This window comes from Peromyscus leucopus, chromosome 2 (genome assembly GCF_004664715.2).
Source record: "Peromyscus leucopus breed LL Stock chromosome 2, UCI_PerLeu_2.1, whole genome shotgun sequence".
In the NCBI taxonomy this organism is placed as follows: Eukaryota; Metazoa; Chordata; class Mammalia; order Rodentia; family Cricetidae; genus Peromyscus; species Peromyscus leucopus.
The window spans coordinates 136,421,684-136,446,049 of record NC_051064.1 but is presented as its reverse complement, the minus strand read 5'-3'; the positions used below and the strand labels follow the sequence as shown (position 1 = coordinate 136,446,049).

Here is a 24,366-nt window from a genome sequence, read left to right as displayed (position 1 = left end):
CTCCCCCACAGTTTGATCTCATCCCCTCTCCTTGTTCCTCTGACCACTAAGAAATATGCCAATGAAGTCTGCGGCCAGCCTAGCTACTTTCTTTGCCCAGCTCTACAGACCAGGGCATCACTCCATGGCCCACACGGCCATGAAAACCTCAGCCCAAAGATGGTCTCCAAGGTCTGAAAGAGCGTATTTCCAAATTCGAATTCATTCAAATATATGTCCACATCAGAGAAAGGTGGACCTTCTAGCCCCAAGCCTAGTCTATTCTCATAAACCCTCCCCAAAGTCCTCCCGACCAAGGTAGATAAAATCAATTTTACAAGCATCACAGAGTGCTTGAAAGATTAACCAATACACTGTTTTTGTTGGCTGTGGGCCAGGGGTTTAACTTGATGCTGGCAAAAGAGGCTGGAAGCTCGTAAGTGGCAATAGCTCTTGACAAGCCCCTGCCGCTTGGTACCCAATCATCACTAACCTCTTACGGGAGGGCCCACCTTCACACCACTGCCCAGAGACACTCCTACACTTGCCCAGTTCCCGGAAGCTGATGGATGCCACTGTGGGAAACCGACAGCCCAACCCTTAAGTTGCCAGAGCGCACCCTCTCTTTCCCATCCAGCCCTGCTCTCTGGCTTGTCTCTAGCCTCCAGCCCCCCAGACGAAGATCACCTTGGACGGGAGGGGCGGGAGAATCACCTTGGAGTTCGGGGTCCTGCCAGCCAGCTCCAGCCTCTGGGAGCCCCAGTTCCAACCTTTTCCCCCCAAAGAAGAAGCTGCTGCTAGGCTGGGGCTGGCAGAGAGTGCAGGGCGTAGACTGTGGGCTCCTTCAGGTTCATTGTCCCGTACCCCCCCTCCCAAGTCCCCACAACAGGAGGCATCTACCAGAGCTCTTCCCAAACATGGATTTTTGGTTTCCTTCTGTCTCCCACTTCCTAACTCGTATTTATAGGATTTTGTAGTTCTTTTTCCTTGTCCTTAAAAATGATATCATAGAGAGACAAAGGTCTGGATTTAAATCCTGAGCTCTGCTGTCTACTAACTGCAGCCACAGAATAACTTTACCTCTATGAACCCCAGCTTCTCCATTCTATGAACTGGGGTGACTTAGTTGTAAAAACTCAGTCTCCCTTTCTGTGTGAAATTCTGGTGGGCAGAATTCAGGTCCAGTTAATCTCCACACAGCTGTTATTTTTAGAGCAATGTCTTGCACATGAAAGGGTCCAGTAGCCAAGCAGTGGACAGATCTCCAAGTTCGAGGCTAGCCTGGCCTATAGAGTGAGCTCCAGGACATCCAGAGCTACACAGAGAAACCCTGTCTTGAAAAACCAAAAAAAAAAAAAAAAAAAAAAAAAAAAAAGAAAGAAAGAAAGAAAAGAAAAAGAAAGAAAAGGATCCAGCAAAGACTGAAGGATGAGGGATGAATGGGTATATGGAGGACAGATGGATGGGTGGATGGAGGAAAGAGGTGTGGTGGGGTGAATGGATGGATAGACGGACAGACAGATGTATGTATGGTTGAATGTATATACCCAACTCTATTACCCACTCAGAAGATTAGCAGGGAAGGGACTAAGTGACGCTCAGGTCCCCTCCAGGTGACTTTTTATCAGGGAAGCAGCTCTTACGGGGTACCCCTTGGCATAAACTATGATTTGGTCCTTTCAGAGTCTACAGTCATGGGGAGTCTACTTCTTGGGCTGGCCAGGTCCCTGCCCGGAGGACAGGGCTACATCCCTCCAGTCTATTACTTGACTTCTCACCTTAACAGGAGTCAACTGGGAGGGGTGTTGTATGGCCCCTGCCTCTGGCTCAGGCAAGCACACCTGAGTGGCTCAGTGTAGCCTTTCATTAAACCCAGATTGGCACACCTCCTGAACTTGAATTTAAAGTCCAAGTCCCCAGTCTAGTCACTAAAGAACACAGCATTTCTCCCAGAGTTGTGCCTCAGTCTCTCAGAAGCACCCACACTCAGCTCCTCAGAAAGGAGGCAGTCCACCATTAAACACCAGCATGGTATGAAGGGCAGGCTAGGGTGTGATCGGAGACTTGGCCACTGGAAACGCCCACCTTACAGCCCAGTTCTGAGGTGCCTACAGTGTGGCTGTCATCCTTGTTACTCAGAGGCCCGGGACACAGGGGCTTGTCACGCTTCAACCATGTCTCCCTCCTCGATCTTCCAGAATCCTGGTCAACATGGACAACAACATCATCCAGCATTACAGCAACCACGTGGCCTTCCTGCTGGACATGGGAGAGCTGGACGGCAAAATCCAGATCATCCTGAAGGAGCTGTGAGAGCCCAGCCTCAAGCATCCCACCCCAACCCAGGGCCTGGCTCAGGCCACACACAACCTGTCCTCGTGGGTCAGCGCCGGTATTTGAAATGCCTTTCTCGGGTAGAGGTCTCTCAAGCCACAGACTCAGTGATGTCAGGGCCAGGGAGGGACGATGGAGGTCCCAGGATCTAAATGTCCCATCCAGACTTGAACTCACTCCAGAGCTTCCTGCAAGTTCCCATCCACCAGAGACCAGGAGTCTGGGTCAACACAACTGCCTGCCTTCTCTTCTAAGTCCCCTCGCAGAGGCCTTCGAGGGGTCACAGCAGCCTCTCTGCAGGGTTACACCGGCCACTTTGATGGGTTCTGACCCTCTCTCTGTACCCTTCTGCCACTTCAGACCAAAGAATTCTCACTCTTTGGCTAATTAACTTGAAAACTCTTGACTTTCAGAACAAATACCTTTTTAAGGACACTGGAGAGGAAACGGTCTTTCTCACTGACTTCCAGTACAAGACGGAAGTCAGTCAGCATCATGGAGCTGACAGGAACAAATCCCCTTGCCACCTACTGTTGGACACATTTCTTATTTACAGTTTTCATTATGTTATATATATATAAATATATTGTATATATATGCAGCATTTTGTATGTTTATGTTACATTTTTATCATTTCAAAAATATGGATTTCATATTTCTTGGACTATTTTTTTAGCTGTTATTCGATTATGCATTTTGTATATTATAGGATTTAGTAATAAAAGCCTACCTGTGCACATGTCGCCGGCTTCACATGCTCCTTCTTTCTGGGAGTCTCCAGCCAGAAGAGAGGCTCAGGTGGAGGGGTCCTTCCTCTTTGTCTGTTCACTGTGGCCTTGTTCAAGGGCATCCTGTCCTGCACTTGAAGGCTGAGAATGAGCACAGCACTCTGAACAGAGGAGCTCATTCCGACAGGCTGTAGAATCCACATGAGGTCTCACAAGACTGCTTGTCAGGAGGGGGATCCTTGATGCCGAGAGCTAGGCCTGGAAAGGCTCACGGGGCATGATGGTAGATGGGAGGGAACAGAAGGGGAAGGAGGGGGAACAGTGGTTGGTATGTAAAATGAAAAAAATTTTAAATAAATACACATTTTTTTTTTTAAATCTCAAGAATTTAAAGACAGGATCTGCATTATCTATGCTTCCTTTGCCTGGCGCTTCGCATGGTTGGGTTGGTACAGCCCTGCTCAAGGGACACTGTGGAGCATTCAGGGCTGCCTCCACCCAGCTGGGCTTCCCTGCTGTTGGGACACAGCACTAGGCGTCAGAGCAAAGTCATGTGTGTGGGGGATAGGACGGTAGGGCGAAGCGACGGGCAGTACCAAGCACACCCCAGGACTCCGTGTGGGCACAGTTCCTTCTTAGCCCCCTGCACAGCTTCTGTCCAGAGCAAGGAGGAAACCTGGGGGCAGTCCTCGCTGGTGTATTGGGATCATCTGGCCACCCTCTACCTTGCCCTCTTCCCTAAATCAGCATTCTGGATGAAGGCCCAGGCAATGCACTGTTTGAAGATCCCTAGATGATCCTAGTGTGCAATCAAGGCTGACACAAAAGAGGCATGGGTGCCTTCGGGTCTCTGCGGCTGGCACATGCGCACAGAGGCATCAGCAGCCTCAGAGCGCACCTGCTGCAGAACACAGGATGGGTGCTGGCAGCCTCCACCCCCTCTGCATCTACAGCCTCCAACAAGCCACCAGAACATAGATGAGGGTTCTCAAGCTAAAAAGGTCACCTGGCCCAAGGGTAGCATTCTACAAGCCTTGAAAAGGTTATTCCTGCCTTTAGAGAAAGCCAGGAGGCCAGGGATGCCTTCCCAAGATTGTCATTCCCCAGTGAAAAGCCAGGAGGGACGGAGCGGCAGGGCCCTTCCAACAGCTCTCTCTTCAGGAGGGCAGCTGTTGGCGGGTGGGGAGAGCGCTGCCTGTCCACAGGTAACTGCTGCCCCGTGGATTCACAGCAAGAGAGTAAGGGCCAAGAGGGTAGGAATGAGGAAGGGAGGCGTCCTAGTCGGGGGTATTAGCACTGTGATGAAATACCAAAGCAGCTTGGGGAGGGAAGGGTTTATTCAGCTTACACTTGCACATCACTGTTCATCACTGAAGGAAGCCAAGACAGGAACTTAAAACAGGGCAGGAACCCGGAGGCAGGAGCTGATGCAGAGACCTCGGAGGAATGCTGCTGACCGGCTTGCTCTCCTTGCCTCACTCACCCTGCTTTCTTATAGAACCCAGACCCACCAGCCCAGGGGTGGCCCCTCCCACAATGGAATGGACCCTCCCACGTCAATCACTAATTAAGAAAATGCCCTACAGGCTTGCCTGCAGCCTGGCTTTATGGAGGCGGGTTTTTTTTTATTATTTTTATTTTTTTTTATTTTTATTTTTTTTCTCAATGGAGGTTCCCATCTCTCAGATGACTCTAGCTTGTGTCAAATCGACATAAAACCATCCAGCACGAGGAGAGTGAGGAGAGGAAAGGAGGAAAAATTAACAAAAAGATGGATGAGCCAGTAGAAGAAGCTGGAAGAAGTAGAAGATGAGGAACCGAGTGTGTTTCAGACCTGGCTAATCTAAGTACGGCTCTCAGGCATGCAGCATTGACATCACCTGGAATATGTCTAAATGCAGGCTCTCTGGCCCCACCCCAGACCCGCTGAGTCTGAATTCTAACATGATACCCTAGTGATCTGTGTGTGCATTATCACTGGGGAAGCCCTTTGGTAAAATAGCAGAGCATCCTGGGTCTAGCTAGCTCTGTCCCAGGCACACACAGGACTTCATAAGTCAGTATACTGCTACATGGCTGTAATCCCAGCACTCAGGAGGCTAAGAAAAGAGGCCCTGGAGTTTCAGAACAATGGACTACAGATGGATGCCTTGTATCAAAAAATTAGAAGTAAATTAAAAAAAAAACCTTTAATAACAATGTCTGGATTTGAGTCTGGGCATGTCTGTGAAAGTTTAACTGAAGGATAAAGACTCACTCTGAATGTGGGTGACACCATCTCAGGGACTGGGGGACCAGCCTGAGTAAGACAGGAGGAAGGCGAAAACCAGCTGAGTGCCAGCATTCACCTGCTTCCTGTGACTACAGAGTAACAGCCATCTCATGCTCCCACATCCTGAACTCTCTCTACCACCACACTGTCCCCATCACCATGTGGGACACGCTCACACTGACTTGCCATTCCTTCTGGTTAAGCAGCAAGAAAAATAGCTGATCCCGTGCCCCAATTCAATTCAATCAGAGCTTTTGAGATTCAAGCTGGGCATGACCCTGGTGTGGGACCTGTGTCTGCTCCCAGGTAGCCTGACGTCCATCAGGGGGGTTGAGACAGAACTGTGAGCAGCTTGGGACATCTTCAGAGTGTCGGAGGACCATCACACAGACAATCAGAGCTCAGGGCCTCAGCCCAGCCCCAGCCCCAACAGTGAATTCTAGAAGGTATGGTGAGGCCAGTCTCTCACTGCCTCAGAGTGGCCTGGTTCGTGGTCTACTTGGAGAGACCATCATTACTCAGTGGAGCATCAGGATGACTGAAGAGGCCTGATGTGACTTTCCAGTACATTGCCAGCCTCTGCCCAATGTGACCCAGGACCAGGGGACTCCAGGCCAGCCAGTCCCCAGGATCAGTATGATCAGAAGCCCCCATGCTGCCCCCTTATACCAGGCTACCTCATCATTCCAAAGCCCTAGCTTTCAGGAATCTGAAGTTCACAAAGAGCCCAGCTCTGTGAGAAGCAATAATTCCATTTAATTGGATAAGTTTCTTCATCCCTTCTCTCCCTCTTCCTCATGCCCCGCCCCAACCCCAAGAGAAAAGCCGATCAAGAAGCCAGTCTGGATGGGAGGCCCAGGATGCACAGTTCCCGGAGAACTTCAAGGAAGGGGCCCTGGGAAGCAAGAGGCCCAGGCATCCTGGAAGAGGATCAGGGGCTGGAGGAGGGAAGGGAGCCCAGGAGGATTCCATCTAGAAAAGTGGCAGACATTATCAACACCTGGGGAAAGAGAAGATGTGTGGTCAGTTTAATTTCGTCTCGGTTCTTGGTCAGCTCTTCCTCTAGCCATTGCTGGGGTCTGTTAGAGACACGGTCCAACTTAGAAACTGATGCTTTCTCAGAACTGGAGTGGGAAGTCAGGAAGGCGAGGCAAGGTTGGGGAAGTGAGAACATGGAGGAAGGGACACAGGTCCTCCCTGCCCTGGGGTTCCAGGCCTCCAGCTCCAGCTGGGTCCTGCCTTGCCTGCTGATGAATACAGAGCCTTCAAGTCCATGGTTGATGAGTGATTCATGACCGGTTTCCATGTTCTTACTGTGTGATAACAAGTCATAGCTAGGGCAGGGTTGCCCAGGGAACATCCCTGTGTTTCTGTTGCAGGCATCTCCAAGCCTCCTGCCTCCCAGAAGTCAAGGGCAATTGGAAGTCAGGACCCATGGACCAGGCCTCGGATCCCTGGCTGACTGGCTTCTAAGCAAGGAATTCACCACAGGCTGTCTTGGCAGGAGGCCGGGGCGCCACATCAGAGTCCATACTTCAAGATCCCTTAACTCTGGGGAGGAGAGTCACCCAAACCAGCTTGGAGGCTGACATAGAGGTAGCCAGAGAACTCTGCCTGCTCCTCCTTTCTGTTCAGGAACGAACGCATGGGAGGGGCAGGGGTGGCCAGTCTCCAGAAGGCAGCTCCAGACAGTATGTGACCCCGGGCTGGGTGACAGAGGAAAGGTGTGTTCTGCTGATGGATGTCCAGGGGAGCAGGGTCGGGGGCCTGGCTGGAGGGGCCTTCCCGCCAGCTGCCGTGGCATCACTAGATGGCTGGGATCCATTTGTTGTCCTCATTGTAGAGGAAGGACTGCTTCCCTGGGATCTCTGGCTTGTATGTGGCTAAAAAGAAAGAAAGAAATGATATCAAAAGAGAGAGAGGTGACTGGAGGGGCCGAACCCAGCCTCAGAGCTGGGAAGGGTGAGGGAGTTCTGCTCCTGCCCTGCAGCCCACATGTGTTGAGAGACAGGGAGAGGAGGCGACTGGACCTGTGGTACGTGGCTCTCTTTTTTAAAGGGTAGGGGCAGAGGTCACCTTCGAGTATCTTCCTCTACCCATCTCCACTTTTAATTTATTTTGAGACAAGGTCCCCCAGCAAACCTCCAGCTCTGTCTGTCTCCATCCTGGGTCACAGGCTCACACCATCGATTCTGGCTTTTGCATGGGTGCTTGTATGGCAAGCACTTGACCTACTGGCCCATCCTCCAGCCCTGTCATGGGTTCTTAACCTTGGCCTCTGAACTGTGGCTTCTGATTCTTCGACCTTTTATAACTTCTATAACAGAACCAACTTTACAATACTGCTTTCTAGAAAATGTGAAATGAACATTTCGAGTAAAACAGTATTCTTAAAGAAGAGAAGGTTTAGATGGTAGGATTTTGTGTTCATTCAAAAATTCCCCCCAAAAAAACTGAAAGCCACGGCCATTGCAAGACATATTTTTCTCTAGCAAACAAGACTCGGAAGCCACTGTCCCAGGATCTCTCCCGTGTCCTCTCAGGCTGCAACTGAGAGGAGCCCATGGGTCCAGGCTGACTGGTGCCTACTGGAGGCATGAGGACAGATGTGTACACGTGCACCCTCCCAGCATACCCTCAGGATCATCTTGATGGAGGTGACCACAGCAACAGAAATGGCCTGTTGGAGCACTGCCTTGGGGTCTATGCCTCGGGAACCTCTCGTGCTCAAGACACCATTCCCAGAGGACCTAGCGTACAGCCAGACCAGGAGCCACACCCACCCCAGGCCTCCAGAGCTCTAAGAGTGTTAGACACTGTTCTCCTGCACTGCTCAGATGCCCTCCAGGGCAGGACTGAGGCCTCACTGACCTGACTGCCGTACATCTGCAAAAACCAAAGCTGGAGGCCTGGCCTCCCTCCTCAGCATCCTCGACCACTTCATCGCCTGTGGGTGAAAGAGCGAAGGAGGGGATCTCTCCCGCCAGACAGATGTCTCTGGAGGCCAGCACTAGTCCCTAGGTCACCTCGGCCCTCAGCGGCTGCCCAGAATGGGGGTATCAACAGTGCTTGCCTAATGGCTGAGCCTGAAAGACAAGGTGACCACCTTGCCAGTTCTGCTTTCCAGTTCCTGTGCACATGGTACATGCCACTGCCCTGGCCATTGTCAGAGAGAGGCAATGGGGCTTTGGAGAGCTGCAGATGGGTGGGCAAGCCCAGAGACCACCCGTCACTGTGGAGTGAGCCTATCCAGGTGGAGGGGGCCCCCCAGGGCGCTAACTCCTGGAGATCTAGATGTACTGAGCAAGTTCCTTCAGCTCGTGGTTGGGAGGGAGGAGCTGATTGGCTTTCGAGAACCACTGCCTCAGTCTCCGGTATCCATCACAAACAAGGCACACCACCCGGAGACTCGGCCCGACCACAAACGCCCCAAGTACAGACAGCTTGCCCTTCAGACCTTATCTACCTTTAAAATTCCTTGGCCAGTCTATTCTAGATGCTTCAATATCCTTAAGAATAAGAAGTTTTAAGAGAATCTTACAAATGCCCTGGCCCTTTCCTTCTAAAACAATGTCTGGGGCTGGAACAATGGCAGGAGCATGAGGACCTGACTTCAGCTCCCGGAGATCATGGGAAAGCCAGGGTGACGGCAGGCACCTGCAACCCTCACATGGGCAGCACGAAGACAGGCCGTCCCTGAGGCTCCCTGGCCAGCTGCCTAGCAGAATCCATGAGGGAGCTTTAGGTTCAGGGAAAGACCTTGTCTCCCAAACTAAAATCGAGGTGTTGAGATGACTCAAGTACCTACTGCCAGGCCTGACAGCCTGAGTTCGATTCCCAAGACCCACAGGCTGTCCTCCAACATCCGCTCAGGTCATGGAATGCGCGCGCACGCACACACACACACACACACACACACACACACACACACACACACACGAGATAAGAGGAGGGAGGAAAAGAGAGGAGAAGAATGGAGGGGAAGGATGAGTGGAGGGGAGGGAAGGGAAGGGGAGGGGAGGGCAGGGGAGGGGAGGGGAAAGGAAAGGAGGGGAGGAGGTCTGTGAGGTACATACTTCAGCCAGTGAAGTCACTACTACCCAGAGTCTCTGGCCTTTTGGACCTCCCAGATTTGGTTTCAAGTCCAAAGCCTTCTTTATATTCAGAAATAAAACATTTGTGTGCTCTCAAACTGTGAGCCGATGACCTGCAGCCCACCTCACCCTTGTAACCTGTTTAGCAAACAGCCCATAAACTGGTGGTATTTGATGGCCTTGGAATGACAAAACAGAAGATTTGGGGTCACAGTTCTCTGACCTGGGCCGGGCAGGCTTGGTTTGGATGACAGTACTGGCCACCGGCTGGTATTGGACACAAATGACGCACTGGAGATGAAATGCTTAGGGGGTCCCTCGTAGTCCACAATCTCGTACTGACCAGGACCAGGGAGAGGCGGCTTTGGGGGCAGAGGCAGAGGGTGGGCAGAAAAGTTCAGGAGCGTACCTTTCCTTTGGAAAAGACAAAATGGGAAGACGTCACCCCAGCAGCTCTGTGGAGGAAATGGGAGAGTCTAAAGTGCAGGTGATGCCTGCTAGCCTCCCCCAATCCCACCCCGCCCCCCACCCCTTCCCCAACCCCCTCCCCAGGCTCACCCTGGGCAGTATCTATCCTAGTTCAGTTGCCTGTGAGCCCAGGGCCTCTAGGCCTCATTTTCCTTGTCTGTACAATGACAACCGTACCTCACAGGCTTGTCAGGGTTAAAATGAGGTGTGGTATCTAAAACAAGGTCCTCAGGGCCGTGAGAGCACAGACACATATAGCTGCCTGTGGCTGAACTCACTGGGAAAAGCAGGTAGCATTGACTGTATGTGCTGGCTGTGATCAATTGGTAGAGTCTGGCTGGAGCTCTGAGAAATGAAGCCTGGGTGAAAGAGGCCTTGATGAGCCACTTGTGATGTCTGCATGGCCAGGGAAGAGGAAGCCTCATCCTGTCCTCCAGGGATTTGCTGTCCCACAATGGGCAGATGTCTATTGACATTCCAGAACCCTGGTAGCTTCCCCTTAAGGCTGGAAGCAGAGGTGGAAAAGCGTAGGGCTGGAATCTAGAACCTGCACAGGACACTTAGTGCTTATATTGTAACTGTTTCAGACTGCCATCTTTCCTTCCGGAAAGGGATTCTATTTTGTATAGCATCTTTGACCTTAAGTCATTAAATAAACACTTAAGTAGGACCAAGCCTTCTTAACAATTCTGGAACACAGTTTACTCACGTGTGAGTTGGGGGAGTTGGATAAGAGGACCTTTGAGGACTCATCGCTCACCTCGACCCACACTTAGGGATGGTTACTGGGTGTCCAGGTCATTTGGGGAGTCAAGTCACTGTGCAGGCGAAGGACCTGCCTCCCACCTGAAGTTACTTCTGGGGCTTCTCATGGAAAGGGGAGTGAGGTTCTCAGAGCCCAGAACATCCCAGAAGGGACACTGTGCCTGAAACCCTAGGGGAGTCCTGGCTTTGGAGACTCTGCTGACCTTAGGCCTCTACCTTCCTAACTCCAGAGAGCCAGGACATCTAGAGATATCTAGTCAACCTCCTTATTTGCTAAAGGAGCCAGTGTCCAGAGAGACTACGGTAGCATACATAAAGTCAGAACCAGTTGCAGACTTGTGGCCCTATAGTATGGGGTCTCTTAGTACCAGCAATTTGGAAACACGCCATGACAGAGGTGCCTGGGTTTCAGAGACACCTGCACGGAGTATGAATTCTAGTCACGCCACTGACTGGCTGTTGGGGTCTCAGACAAAGACCCTATACCTGGAGCCCAGAGTGAGAACCTCTACTCTTTATAGGGGAGCTAGGAAAACAAAATAAAAACGACAGAGAAGATCTGTGAAGCATCATCCACAGAGCTAGTGCACAGTCAGTCTTCACACCAGCGCCACTCTGGGGTGTGGGGATGTGCCCACTGCTGGGGAGGCCATGGAACGCTACCTCGCCCTGCTGGAGGCTCAAACCTTGCAACAGCTGGCTGGCTTGGACGTTTGTATTAGAACAAAGGTACCCACAGGAAGAAGGTAGAACGTACCCCTCTACTCTGTATGGAGGACCGGGCTTCAGAGTGTGGTCAAGAGCCTTTCTCCTTATAAATAAATGCTACCTCACCCTTGTTCTGGCTGTGACTCCCTCCCCAAGGCATCCTGAGAAATTTCATGTATGTGTGTGGCTGGCCACATTATGAGGCAGACCTGACTCCTGGAAGTCACGAGTGAAATGAGCCAACTGTCAGATGAAGCCATTCATCGGTCTGGGTCACTCCCAAGCCCAAGAGTCCCACATTATTTCCAGGGACGACCATGAGGTATCTGCTTGCCCAAGCAGGGGTAGCTGCCGAAGGCTGATGCAGGCTGGACCCACGTCACATACCTGCGCGTTTGGTTGGAGTGGGCCCCTTCCTGCATCCTATCACAGTACTAGGGATGCCCCACATCCTCAGCAGAATGCCGGGGTCTCTGGTGAGCAGCAGCTTTGTGTGCAGCTCTGGTCAAGCACATTTAGGAGTCTAGAATGTTCTGGACTAAAACAAAGATCTTGAGGGCTGGGTAGTCCACGGCTAGTGTCCATCTGAATGGTGACAGTGAAGAGTGCAGCTGTAGCTGAATGTCCCCTTCCCTGCTCACTGGCTACGTGTTCTCAGGAAATCTGACCCCCCCAGACCGTATGCGAGGAGTAACTAGGTTTCACTCCTATGCCCACCAGGAAGTCTGTTAGAAAGGGGAGTTTAAAAGTCCTGAGCACAAATAGAGACACACGTCTGTAATCCCAGCACTCAGGTAGCCAAAGCAGGAGAATTGCCACAGATCTGAAGCTCTGTGGACTGACTATATGGAGAGTGTCTGGGCAGCCTGGGCTACACTGTGAAGCCCTCTGACATGAGAGCAGAGACAATTCCCACCAGAGGATCCAAACCTGCACCCTGGAAGAGGTCAGCAGGGAACCTTCAGGCAGGGAGAGCAGGGGACAGCACTCCAGTAGTGGACACTGGGCGGACAGGGTAGAGAGAGCAGCTGGCCTCAGCCCTCTTGGGGTATCCAGGCTCCATCAACCTCTTTGCCCCCTCCCCTTTCTCTGTATGTAGTTCAGTGAGGGGCTAGTGGCCTCAAAGCTGAGTAAGGCAAGATCACCACCCCTAAAGAGTGAGGCAGGTAGAAAACATGGTAGGCTTGTGTGTGTGTGTGTGTGTGTGTGTGTGTGTGTGTGTGTGTGTGTGTGTACGCACACACGTGTACATGCAGGTAGAAGACTCACTAGGGGAGGGGCCCAATAGGTGGATGTGCAAGGGTGGAGCTGAGCTTATAGGGAAGTGCTCCTTTAGGAAGGAACAGCAGGCAAGGCACAGGGATGAGAGCCGCGCTGTTCTGGGTCTTTCTGGGAGGGAAAGTGTGACCGAAAGGCTGTGATCAGAGATCCCTCTTAACTTCACACTTACAGGGTCTGTGGGGAAATGGGGGAGAGAACGGTGAGAAATGAGAGAACCACCTAGAAATAATGGGGGGGGGCTGAAGGCAGACAGTATCATCATGTTTCCTGTGTCCCAAACTCTGTGTGTGTGGAGAGGGGAGGGGGTAGTGTGCAAAGAAGGTGATGAACTCCAGACACCAAATTTCCCCTTACCCAGGGCTGGTTCCTGGTGGCATGGTGCAAATGGGAAATCATGGAGGTCCAGGGGTCACACCCAGGATGTGTGTGATCAGCAATGTAGTGCGACCACCAGTGTGGGTTCCGTGGCTTAGTAATGAATGAAAACATCTATCAGGCTCCCCCAGTAACCACGCTGGGGATTATGCACAATCCAGCTTCCTAGGGAGCCCTTTGTCAGTGGCTCAGAGATAATGGATGTCTTCAAGGTCTCCTCAGGTCACTTGTAGAAGGCATCTAGGACTCGTCGGACACTCCCAGGCACAGGTTCTCTGCCTGGGGGATTCCCGGGTTTGGGAGGGATAAAGGGGCAATTTCTCACAACTCCTCTCCACATTAAAGGGCCACCGATTGCCTCTGGGGTGGAATGCGGTATCTATCTGTTCTTCAGGGTAAGGGCAGTGACAGATGAGCTGCCTGGGAAGATGCACCCCACAGCGAATCGACAATCCCCAGGAACTTTAGGTGGGCCCAGCATAATTGGCCCAGCGTAATTACTGAATTGGAGCCGGGCCAAGGGGCTTGATTCTCAGGCCACCCTTGACAGGACAGCACGCTATGCAAAGCCTTCGGCTTAGAGACTCCAGGAAGTGGTCAGAGAGGAGTCTCGGGGTGTTCCTCTACCTGGCAGCAGGTGGCACCGGGAGGACCCCATTCTGATCTCAAAGCCCTCACCGTGCCTTGCCCTGCCTCACTGAGTCACCCCCAGGATGGGTACTGAGGAACTTGAGAAGTGAAACCCTGGCTAACACTCACAAGGCAACAAATCCTCCTAGCTTTGAGTCAGCTGGGCAGCTGAGGGCCGAGAACACCCACAACTCGTTCCTCAGCCACATCTTATGAGGCACAAGCGCCAGCCTCCGGCGTGGCACTGCCCTACAGCTACCATTCCAGAAAGCTCCGGAGTAGGCCCTCCCTCCTTGTTGAAGCGTCCAGATCCAGGCTGTGGGTTTGAGCCACCATGCAAAATTGCAGCTGTATCCTATTTCAGTAGGCTATAGAATAATCTCAGCTGTAATGAGTAAGAGCCAGATGTCTGAGGGGACAGACGCGTCTCCCAGTTTGAACATTAGGTAATGCATCCAAGCATCACATGGCCTCCATAAATATGCACGGCTTTTATGCGTCAGCTGGGAAAAAGTAAGAACTGTTTCCAAGTTCTGCTTCATTCAGCCTCGCAGGAGTCACAGCGTAGAAAATCAACTCCACTCAGCAATGAGGCAAGAAGGCTCCATGGAGGATAATCCTCTGCCCCTTACTGCAACATTTCCCAGGGAGACCAAGGAACAGTTCCTGTGCAGAGGGGACTCGAGCCAGCCCGAAGGAAGGAGTCTCTGACCTTTAGAGGGGGAGTAGCCCTGGTCTCCTGTCCCAGGGCCTGGGAGGATCCTGCAGAATCCCACAGTGGAACCACAGAGGGAACTTACTAGTAGCCTCCATCGAAGCCTGAGTCCCTTCTCCAGCTCCCATTTGACTTAACAGAGTCCTGAATTCCTGCCCCCTGCCCCAGGCTGACGACAGCCAGATGGTGCCCAATGTTTCCAGCCCCGTCCCAGCTGCCTGGATGTCCAGCCTACTGCAGCTGTGGCCGTGACACCTGCCTGACCTCTGGGGAGGGGCTCAGGTGTCCCCACACTCAGCCCCCACCCTGGTGGTCGCCCTTGCCATGGTTGGACCTGCAAGGGGGGATGCAACAGGAGCAGACTCAGACAGTGACAAGATCGACGTTAGGTGCAATTAGTTCTAGAAGTTCCACAGCCACTTGAGGAATTCTTAAGCACTGAATGCCTTTGAGTCTCTTAGATGAAAGTAACATTAGAGATGATGTATAACAGGGCTGGAGAGGGGGTTCAGGGGCAAGGAGCCCTTGTTCTTGCAGGGGACTGGGGTTAGGTTCCCAGTACCCCCAAGGCAGCTCACAACCATCTGTAGCTACAGTTCCAGAGGACCCCTCACCCTCTTCTGGCCTCCATGGGCAGCGCAGACACGTGGTGCACAGACACACATGCAGGCAAAACACCCCCACACATAACATAAAAATAAAACTTTTCAGACAGCATCTATTTTAAACGGCGACACAGCTCTCAATCCTCCCAACCCTGCTTTGATGAAGCAGGATCTGGCTATGTAGCCCAGGCTGGCCTTGAATTCTCAATCCCCCTGCCTCAGTTTCCAAAGTAATAGGATTACAAGCATGAGCCAAACCACATAGCTCTGTTTCTTTTTAAATTTGTGTTAATATTAAGTCATCATTTGTGCCTACTGCATGCCTGACAAATTTTAATTCTGAAAGTAACCCTATGAGGCATGAATTAAACCCATTCAGCTTTTCAGAGAAAGGCAGGAGAGCTCACAGAATGTAACACATGCTACCCAAGGCCACACAGCATGCACACAGCAGAGCCAAGTTCAAATCCAGCCGTTCCCCGTCAGTGCACCGGTAAGTGCGCCCCAGCTTCTACATCTCCCCAAGTGAGCACAGGGGAGGTGCCATATTCTAAAAACAGAGCGACTGTGGCCCCAGGAGAAGTCAGCTTCGTGGGGAACACAGCAAGATCCTGACAGCCCAGAATTCTGTTGGCAGGATGTGAGCTGTGCGGACTCAGGCAAATCCCTCAACCTTCCTGAAACAAAGCTCCTTCCTCCAGGAAGCAAATACGGTGATTCTACTATTGTGGTGGGGGGACATGTTCCTAACAGATGCTACTCAGTTAAAGTCATATACTCTCCAATGGCTTATTGAGCATTGTAGCACGGTGGCGGGGGCCCCTGGGCTGGGTCCTGCTTAGATGGTGCCCGTTCTCATCTTGCCCCTTTGAGCATCCCCTGGAGCTACCTCAGAAGAAAAATGCAGGACTCACGGGATATGAGGCTTTTTCAGAATCTTGGTGTGTTCATTGGGGTTGTAGTAACCAGGCCCCGGGCCTGTTGACGTCAGTTTTAATCCACGACCAGTTTTGGATTTGAAGCAGGACACTAAGATCTTTGGTGACTGCTTTACCAAAGATTCATTGACGTTGTAATGCCCTGAACAGAGAGAACATTGACACAGGGTGAGACACTCTTCCCAGAGCGGTGGAAAGCAGCACCTGCCACCAGCTCTCACAGCCGGCACAGTGACGACGTCACTTCAGTGGGTCCAACGGGAAGGTTGCCTGTGTGGGCTGAAAGCCAACCTTCCACTTGGATCACACACTTCAACCTGTGGGCCTCACAGCAGCCTGGCCGTGTGGGGCTCACCCTTCCTACCTATACCCAGGGCCCTGCTGCCCAGAGATGGGAATTAGCTAGCCAGAGGACATCCGTCCAGTCAGTCACCTAAAGCACACCCCAAACACTGGGGCAGCCCTGGGCTGGCACAACTTGCCCTCTGTAGAGTAAACACTCAGGGTTCTGGGCACAGGGTGGTTCCAGCAGCTGAGCGCTAGCTTAACAGTTTGTAAATGTCAAATAAGCAAAAGATGTGTGCAACTGTGTGTGTGTGTGTGTGTGTGTGTGTGTGTGTGCGTGTGCGTGTGCGTGTGCGTGTGCGTGTGTGTGTGTGTGTGTGTTATACATTCATGGATGTGCAGGCATGCATGCCTGTGTGCACACAAAGACCAGGGATGCTCTGCCATGTCCTGTCGCTTTTTGCCTTATTCCAGAGATCGCTCGCTGACCAAGCTGGTGGCCAACAAACCCCAACAATGCCTCTGCCTCTGCCCTCCACAACACTGGAGTTATGGGAGCGTGTGTGATCACACCCAGCTTTCTACATAGGTAATGGGGATTTGAACTAGGATCCTCATGCCTCTAAAGCAAGTACACCTATCCAAGGAACCACCTTCCCAGCCCCTAAGTAATAGGTTCCTAATTTTTTTTTTTTAATTTTATTATTCTTAGGTGTCTTTGTTTGCATGTGGGCATGTTGAGGGATAAGTGTTCCTAGAGGGGTCAGATCCCCTGGAGTTGGAATTCCAGACAGTGTGGGCCACCACAAGTGGATGCTGGGAATTGAACCTGGGTCCTCTGGAAGAGCAGCAAGAGCTCTTAACCACTGAGCCATCTCTCCAGTCCTGCATGACAGGCTCTTACTGAGAATCTGCCGTGCGTAAAGCCCGTACCCCATGCTCTGTCTGAAGAAACCCTAATCAAATCCACTTCACTTATGCACAAAGCTTAAAGGAGGAGAGCACAGCCTGAGCTGGAGGGAGAGCAGGGAGCATTCTCACCCCCTAAATTCTCGCAGCTCAGGGAGTGGATGCAGGTGTTTGGGAGACATGAAGTGTAGTACTGGGCAAAGGCCCTCACAGACACCTGCTCACATGGGTCCAAGCTTCCCATCACTCAGAAGTAAGGGGCACTGGTCAATGGAACGGAAGAGCTCCAGGCAGGAAGCTGGACACACAGCAGACCCCTCGGTGTGAACACTGGGTGTAGCCTCAGCATCCAGGAAAGTATGTGGAAGGCAAGTTCCCCATGACACTCTCGAATGCCAGGAGGCCGCCTGCGCACGGCCTGGGGTGTTTTGTTGTTTCTGTTTGTACTTTTCGTTATTTGCATGTGTGTCTGCATCTGTGTGGATATGTGTGCACTTCTAGGTGCTGGTGCCTGCGGGGGCCAGAGTTCAATTCCAAGTGTCTTCTTCAACGACTCTCTGCCTTTTACAAGTCTTCTCATTTATTTATTATTTATTTACTCGTGGCACATATGTGTGCGTTTACAGATAGGCCACAGCATGTACATGGAGGTCAGAGGACAGCTTGAGGAAGCTGCTTCTCCACCATTTGGTCCTGAGGAGAGCAATGCCGTGGCCTGCTGGCCCATCCTGCCAGCCCTCCTTATATTTTTGAGACAGGGTCTCTCACTGAACCTGGAGTCCTGGGATTTGGCTAGACTGACCGGCCAGCAAGCCCCCTGGTTCCCCGCCCCCCTGCTTCCCGGCTCTGCCTCCCCAGCTCTGGAATTACAGGAACCGCCCACTCCCCCGGCTTTCTCACTCCATGGGAGAAATCAATGTGCCCCCATCTCCCAACCCCACCCCCTTTAAAAAACAGAATCTCCTATAACAATTCTCCTGCCCCAGCCTCCCAAACATCGGGATTACAGGCGCCACGTGCTAATATATTTCTAAAGATGTACATGGATGGAAAGTAACACAAAACTTGAAAATCTATACATACTATCACGACATTTATGCACAAGTGACCAGGACTGGATCAGGGCTGGGGTGGGGTCAAGAGGAGTCAGGCCAGGAAAATAAATTTAGTAGAATTGGTGGGATCTGGAAAACTGGGGAAAACCTTTATGAGTTTTTGTTTTAGAGAGGGGACCTCACTCTTTAGCCCTGGCTGGCCCCAAACTCAAGCACTCTTCCTGCTTCCTGTCTTCTGAGGGGGTGACTTTGTTTTAGACAGAATTCACTTTTCTACTGGAAAAGCGATGAGGAGGACGCAGGGCGATGCTATAGGACGTCAGTCATCTCCAGGAAAGGCACCAGGGAGCGGCTGGATGCCCCCACGGAAACAAGGGGACACTCACCCTGTGCTGGAGGAGCAGTTTGGCCCCCATTCTGTTCTTTGTTTCGGGGACCCCGGGGAGCCTCTGTGTTGAATGTGAGGCCCCATCTCAGGGCTCTGGCTAAACCCCAAGGGTGCCAGCTTTGTTCTGCTGTGTAAACAAACAAGGTGGGGCTTTGTGGGGCTGGTGCGGGGGAGGAGGAGGGGGTGCATTGTGGCTGCGCTGAGCCTCCTAATTAGCGATGGTTTTGTTACTCAGCTTCAGCCTGATCTTCTGGCTTTAATCTGGATTTGCTGAAATCTGACGTGCCCTGCAATTTTCTCCACACCCTGTGCCTCCCTGCCCTTCCTCTGGGTTCTGGGGCCCAAAGCTCCAGGCTTGGCCGGGTAAGGCTGGGGGTCAGGCTATGTGGACTCTTCTGGACCCCTCTGAACTGATCCACATCCTCCCAGGATGTCCTCCAGGGAGGGAAGTGTGGGAGCACAGGGGTGTTGCCACCTTTTGGAATACAGCAGAATCTAATTCTGGTGAGCTCTGATGTGTTCCTGGATCCTGGTTCCAGAAGGCTCCAGAAGGGGAGCGGGGGTCTAGTCAGGCATCTTTGGGTTTAGAGATGCTATTTAATGGCCAGTGACACTGGACAAGTTTTGTAACTCTGAGCATCTTTCCTCCGTGCGTGAACTACAGGGCCATGGACACAGGCAGGCAGAACACTCCCTGCGGACTAAACACTGGGAAACGCAGCCAGACCCACCTGGTGCACTATTTAGGAATAGACTGCGAAGTGACCTCTGAGGCAGTGTCACCTCCTCTCTCCCTCCCTGTCAGGGGGAAGTGGCGGAGGCTGTTTTCCCACCTGGCTGCCCAGAGCTGGTGTGTCTGACCCCAAAAAGTCATGTCAAGAAGGCTGCTTAGGGGACAGGTGCAGAGCTACTGGGTCCCTTATCATCTCTCTGTTCCGCACTTTCTCTACACACACACACACATACACACACACACACACACACACACACACACACACACACACACACACACACGCCAAGCTTCTTCCAAACAGGTTCCCTGCAGGGAGATGGTGCCCAGAGAAGCAGAGCCAAGCCGCTGCTTACCTGGAGCTGGCCCTGCCGAGCGGGTCAAGGGGAAGACTCCTCTTTCTGTTTTTGACAGAAACCCAACTCGAGCAGAGAGATTGCTTCTCTGTTTGCAGCTGGCGCTGGCGGCCTGTGTGAGAGAAAACACACTCTGTGTTCGGTGCCTGCCCCTCTCTGTCTTTGTCACTCTGCCTGGACAGGCGGCAAATATGAGCCACATTTAAACGTGTCCTTTTTAGGAGAATTGACGTGAGTTGAAAAGGTGACTATGGCTGTGACTTCATCTACTTAGCTCAAGTGGTCTGTGACAAGCACGCACGCACTCACACACTCACACATGCATGAATACACGCATGCACGCACACCAAGGTGAAGCCAGAAGAGAATGGCTGGAGAGAAACCTGAAGAGCCTGGTCTCTGGCCCCTCTTCCGCCGCCTGCCTACGGCTACGCTGCCCTGCTGGGGTGGTTTAATCTCCCTGAGCCTGAGTTCTCTCTCTCTCTCTGTGAAATGCATCTGATGACCCCCACTCTGCGTGTTTCAGAGCATCGTTGTGGGTAGGGGGGGACATCACAAACCATCTAGAGAAAGTTGGGGGTTTTTGTTCCTTTGTTTCTTCTCTGTCCTAGCTAGGGTCTTGGGCCCACGGGTCGGCTGCACCCACTGCCCGTCGGGAGGTGTTTTACCGAGTGTGCGGTGCGGTGCTGCCACAGTTGGCTTGTATTTCTTTTGCTGACGTTTTCATCCTTTCCCGAACAAGTCCCCATGCCTCCCAACCTGGTCCCTGGCTGCATTCTTCTCTGTGCAAACAGTGCTCTCTAAACAGGGCATGTGGGGTGCACCGAGTCCTATCGCTCAAGATTATGATCAGGTCTGCAATCACTCTCTTCTCTCTGCTTTTCTGGACAGACCAGAAGTTAAGAATTTTGGCTGATCCACGCACTAGACATGTGAGAGCGTCCCATGTGTTCAGAACTCTAAAAATGATGGGGGGGGGGGTTGGGCCTCAGGGGGCCTGAGATCACTCTTCTGTTATGCACGAATCACAAATATTTGAAGTGCCTATTTGCAGTCAGTCTCCTGTAGTTGTAGATAACAGGAGCAATAAAATTGTGCCCAAGAGTGCTGGGAATATTTGCTGAATGAGTGAAACTATTCGCTGGGGGCTGGGATGGCTTGATTCTCCCTGATACTTCTTTGTTTGAAAAAAAAAAAAAAAGTTTCTTGAGACATGCAGGTGGCATTTTGATTTTGTGCTCACAGAGGTGGAGGAATGTAGCTTTTCCCAGGGTCCTGATGGCAGGTTCCGTGCGGAGAGCTCCTGCACAAAGGCCAGATGGGCAGGCTAATTACTGGACAGGAGAGGACCAGGCCCAGAGGGAAGATAATAACAACCCCCACAGCAAAGGACTCCAAAGGGGAAGCCGGACCTGAGCCAGGCAAGTTGCTCAGGGCACAGCATGGCTAACTGGATTATGGCCTTTGGGCTCCTTGCCTGATGGCGCCGCCATTGTTCTCCTGGTTGGGGAAAAGCCTCCTGCAGACAAAACAGTTCCCTGGCTTTGTTCTTACCCAGACAGAAAACCTGTGGAAAACAGGGCATTTTTGTACGCCTGTGAGTCCACAGGAAGATTTCGTCATTAGCCTAAGAAAATACTCAGCAGGTAACAACAGAACAAAGCTGAGTTACTGAAGCTCCGTGGAGAGGAACTCCAGGTGTAGCTAAGCAGAGAAATACACCTAGACCCATGCAGGGTGACTCCAAAACAGACAGGAGTGTGTGTGAATGTGAAGACCCTGAAGGAACTGCACCTGGCTCTTGGAGGCATTTGCCTTGGGAACCCACATTATATGGGAATTGGCACGGGGCGGGAGAGATACTTCAGCGGTTAAGAGCACATACTGCTCTTGCAGAGAACCAGAGTTCGGTACCCAGCACCCACACCAAGCAGCTCATTACTTACTGCCTATAACTCCAGCTCCAAGGGATTGATGCCTCTGGCCTCCAAGGGCACCTGCACTAAGGTACACACACACCCTACACACATATACACATAATATTAAAAATGAACTTTAAAAAAGGGAAGTAGAATTACATAGAAATTCTACTCTGTATGCTGGATTTCTCCAGGGCTTAATTGCATATTATTCAAAATATACTTATGTTATGTTCAGTTACAATGAAACAGTCATGAACAAAATCCATGCACTCTATGTGGGTGGGGGAATGGCTTAGCCATTAAAAGGATTGCTGAATAAACATACAAACCCAAGTTCCCACCTCTAGCACTCAGCATAAAAGGTCAGGAACAGTGGCACACATCTGGGGAGGCGGAGACAGGAGGGTCCCTGAGGCTCACTGGCCAGCCAGCAGGGGAGGACCTTTTCAATAGATAGATAGATAGATAGATAGATAGATAGATAGATAGATGATTGATAGATAGATAGATAGATATAAAAAAATAATAGAAAAGGTAGACAGCAATAGAGGAAGACACCTGATGCCTTAACACATACACACAGGTGCACACACATAGGTGCATGCACACACACACACACACACACACACACACACACACACACACACCATGCATGTGTTGGCTTAAAGAAAAAACTGGTCTGGACCTTGGTCACTTGCAGCTTCACGGCTGTATGGTTCCAGAGGTCACTCATTTGATGACGAACATTTAACACATGTTGCTGTGTCCAGGGCGCCACGGGTCAGTACAAGGGTGAAGCCGGCTGCCTCGGATGCATACAGAGGACTGGAAGCATCCAGGCAAAGCTCAAGCTTTATCAACCTTCCACTGCAACCAAGGAGGCCACGGAGGGGTGCTCAGAGGACCAGAGCTATGCCTGTCTCCCAGGCAGCCAGGGCCGTGCACCTGTGCAGACCAGATCATTCTCAGACCGTACATTTCCTTTCTCCTGCAAGCCTAACAGTCTCCTCTCCGGAACCACACTGCAGTCTGGAAGAGGTGTTCTAGAAACCTCCTCAGGTTATTACCACCCTTCCCAGACCCCCTCAGGGACTTCCCCGGGCACAGAGAACAAAGTTCAGACTTTCCCCTGGGGTCTTCAGTGATATGCTGAGATAGCCACAATCAACCCTGGAAACATGACTGACTGATCCAAAATTAAGACAGGCTGTAAATATCAAATACACGTCAAACTCCATAAACTTCCAAGGAGACAAGGGTCCTCCTGAAAAACCTTGTTAATAATCTTATAACACACACACACACACACACACACACACACACACACACATCTTAGCATCCTCTACTATGAACTGGAATCAGGTAATCCATGAAATACAATAAAATGTCTGGTACTCTACTGGAAATTAGTGCAAGGACCACATGATTCATAGACCAGCTGATTCAGCCTGTGCAAGGCACACCTCTGCTATAATCAACACATCATCATCATCATCATCATCATCATCATCATCATCATCGTCGTTGTCGTCAGGGTCCAGTTATTCCAGGGAAACATTCTAGAACAGCATGGCCAATACAGTAGCCACAATCAGCCCTGGAAGCGTGACTGATCCAAAATTAAGACAGGCGTAAATAGCAAATACACATCAAACTAAAAAAACTTCAAATGAGACAAGGGTCCTCCTGAAATAGCTCATTAAATAATCTTATGTCAATATGTGATTGATGTCAAAACAATGACATTTCTAATCTACTGGGATATATTAAAATATATTGCAAAAGTTAATATATATATATATTACAAGATATGTTACAAAAATTAATTTCGCCCATTCCTTTTTAGTTCTATATGCTGCTACTAAAAATCTCTAATGATGCAGCTGTCCCCATTAAGTTACTATTACCCAGTGCTGACCCAGCAGGCACCACCCACGCCTGCTCTGAGCACAGTACAGTCCACTGGCCCAGTCTTACAGGGCGGGCAGGAGCTCTGTAGACAAATCAATATGACTTATAAATCGTGTTTCAAAAGAGGAACTTGAGAATGAGGTATCTGAGACCAACGTCCTTCGAAATGCAGCCCTTTGTGGCTCACACTTTCTATATGGGATTGGGGGTCACATCCTGGATTTCAGGGTGCTCATGTGGGTTTATGCTCTCCCTGGCTTTTACATCACCCCAAAAGCAGATGTCACTGCTCTCATTTTATAGTGGTGGCTCACAGAGCCCCTGACCAACCAAAGATGGCCCACCCCCTTCCCTGGATCACTGCAGACCATGCGCCGGGTGCTGCACTCATTCCTCAACCTAGATTCTCCCGATGAGTGTCTTCATCAAGTCTGGAAGATGAACACATCTCCCCCCAAATACAGATCAACAACCCAAGCCCTGAAAAGGATGTTGGAGCATGGGCCAGGCACAGAGCATGGCAGAGTGGAGATCTGAGCTAAAGCTTCCTGTCATGGGATAATCTTTCTGTACACTATGTTTAACCTCACCTCCTAGGCACCTTCTGATTGGTTTAATAAAGAGCTAAATGTCCAATAGCTAAGCAAGAGAGGATAGGTGGGACTTCCGGAGATAGGAACTCTGGGAAGAAAAGAAGTGGTGTTCACCAGCCAGACACGGAGGAAGTGGGGCGCACAGTACTGAGCAGAGGTAACGAACTATGTGACAGAATGTAGATTAATATAAACAGGTTAATTTAAGTTATAAGAGCTAGTTGGGAACAAGCCTAAGCTAAGATCAAGCTTTCATACTTAGTAAGAAGTCCCCAAGTCACTATTTGGGAGCTGGTAATCCAAAGAAAGTCCAACTACAGCTTCC

General features: G+C 51.1%; 2 protein-coding genes across 5 annotated transcripts in view; one reads left to right on the top strand and one right to left on the bottom strand.

The window, feature by feature from the left end:
• Grhl3 (grainyhead like transcription factor 3) overlaps positions 1-3,056 on the top strand; it is a 32,230-nt gene extending 29,174 nt beyond the window's left edge. For both annotated transcript variants that reach the window (XM_028875450.2, XM_037203069.1), the window contains exon 16: positions 2,178-3,056. In XM_028875450.2, coding sequence (XP_028731283.1) covers positions 2,178-2,292 — 115 coding nt within the window. In that variant the 3' untranslated portion in view covers positions 2,293-3,056. The remainder of the gene's footprint in view (positions 1-2,177) is intronic.
• Positions 3,057-6,045: 2,989 nt separating this feature from the next.
• The window catches only part of Stpg1 (sperm tail PG-rich repeat containing 1), a 44,234-nt gene continuing 25,913 nt past the window's right edge, over positions 6,046-24,366 (bottom strand). For 2 of the 3 annotated variants that reach the window (XM_028875455.2, XM_028875454.2), the window contains exons 6-9: positions 19,616-19,727; positions 15,869-16,034; positions 9,631-9,821; positions 6,046-7,196 (exon numbers count right to left, since the gene is read on the bottom strand). In XM_028875455.2, coding sequence (XP_028731288.1) covers positions 7,120-7,196; positions 9,631-9,821; positions 15,869-16,034; positions 19,616-19,727 — 546 coding nt within the window. In that variant the 3' untranslated portion in view covers positions 6,046-7,119. The remainder of the gene's footprint in view (positions 7,197-9,630; positions 9,822-15,868; positions 16,035-19,615; positions 19,728-24,366) is intronic. The other variant, XM_037203068.1, reaches the window with a different exon arrangement.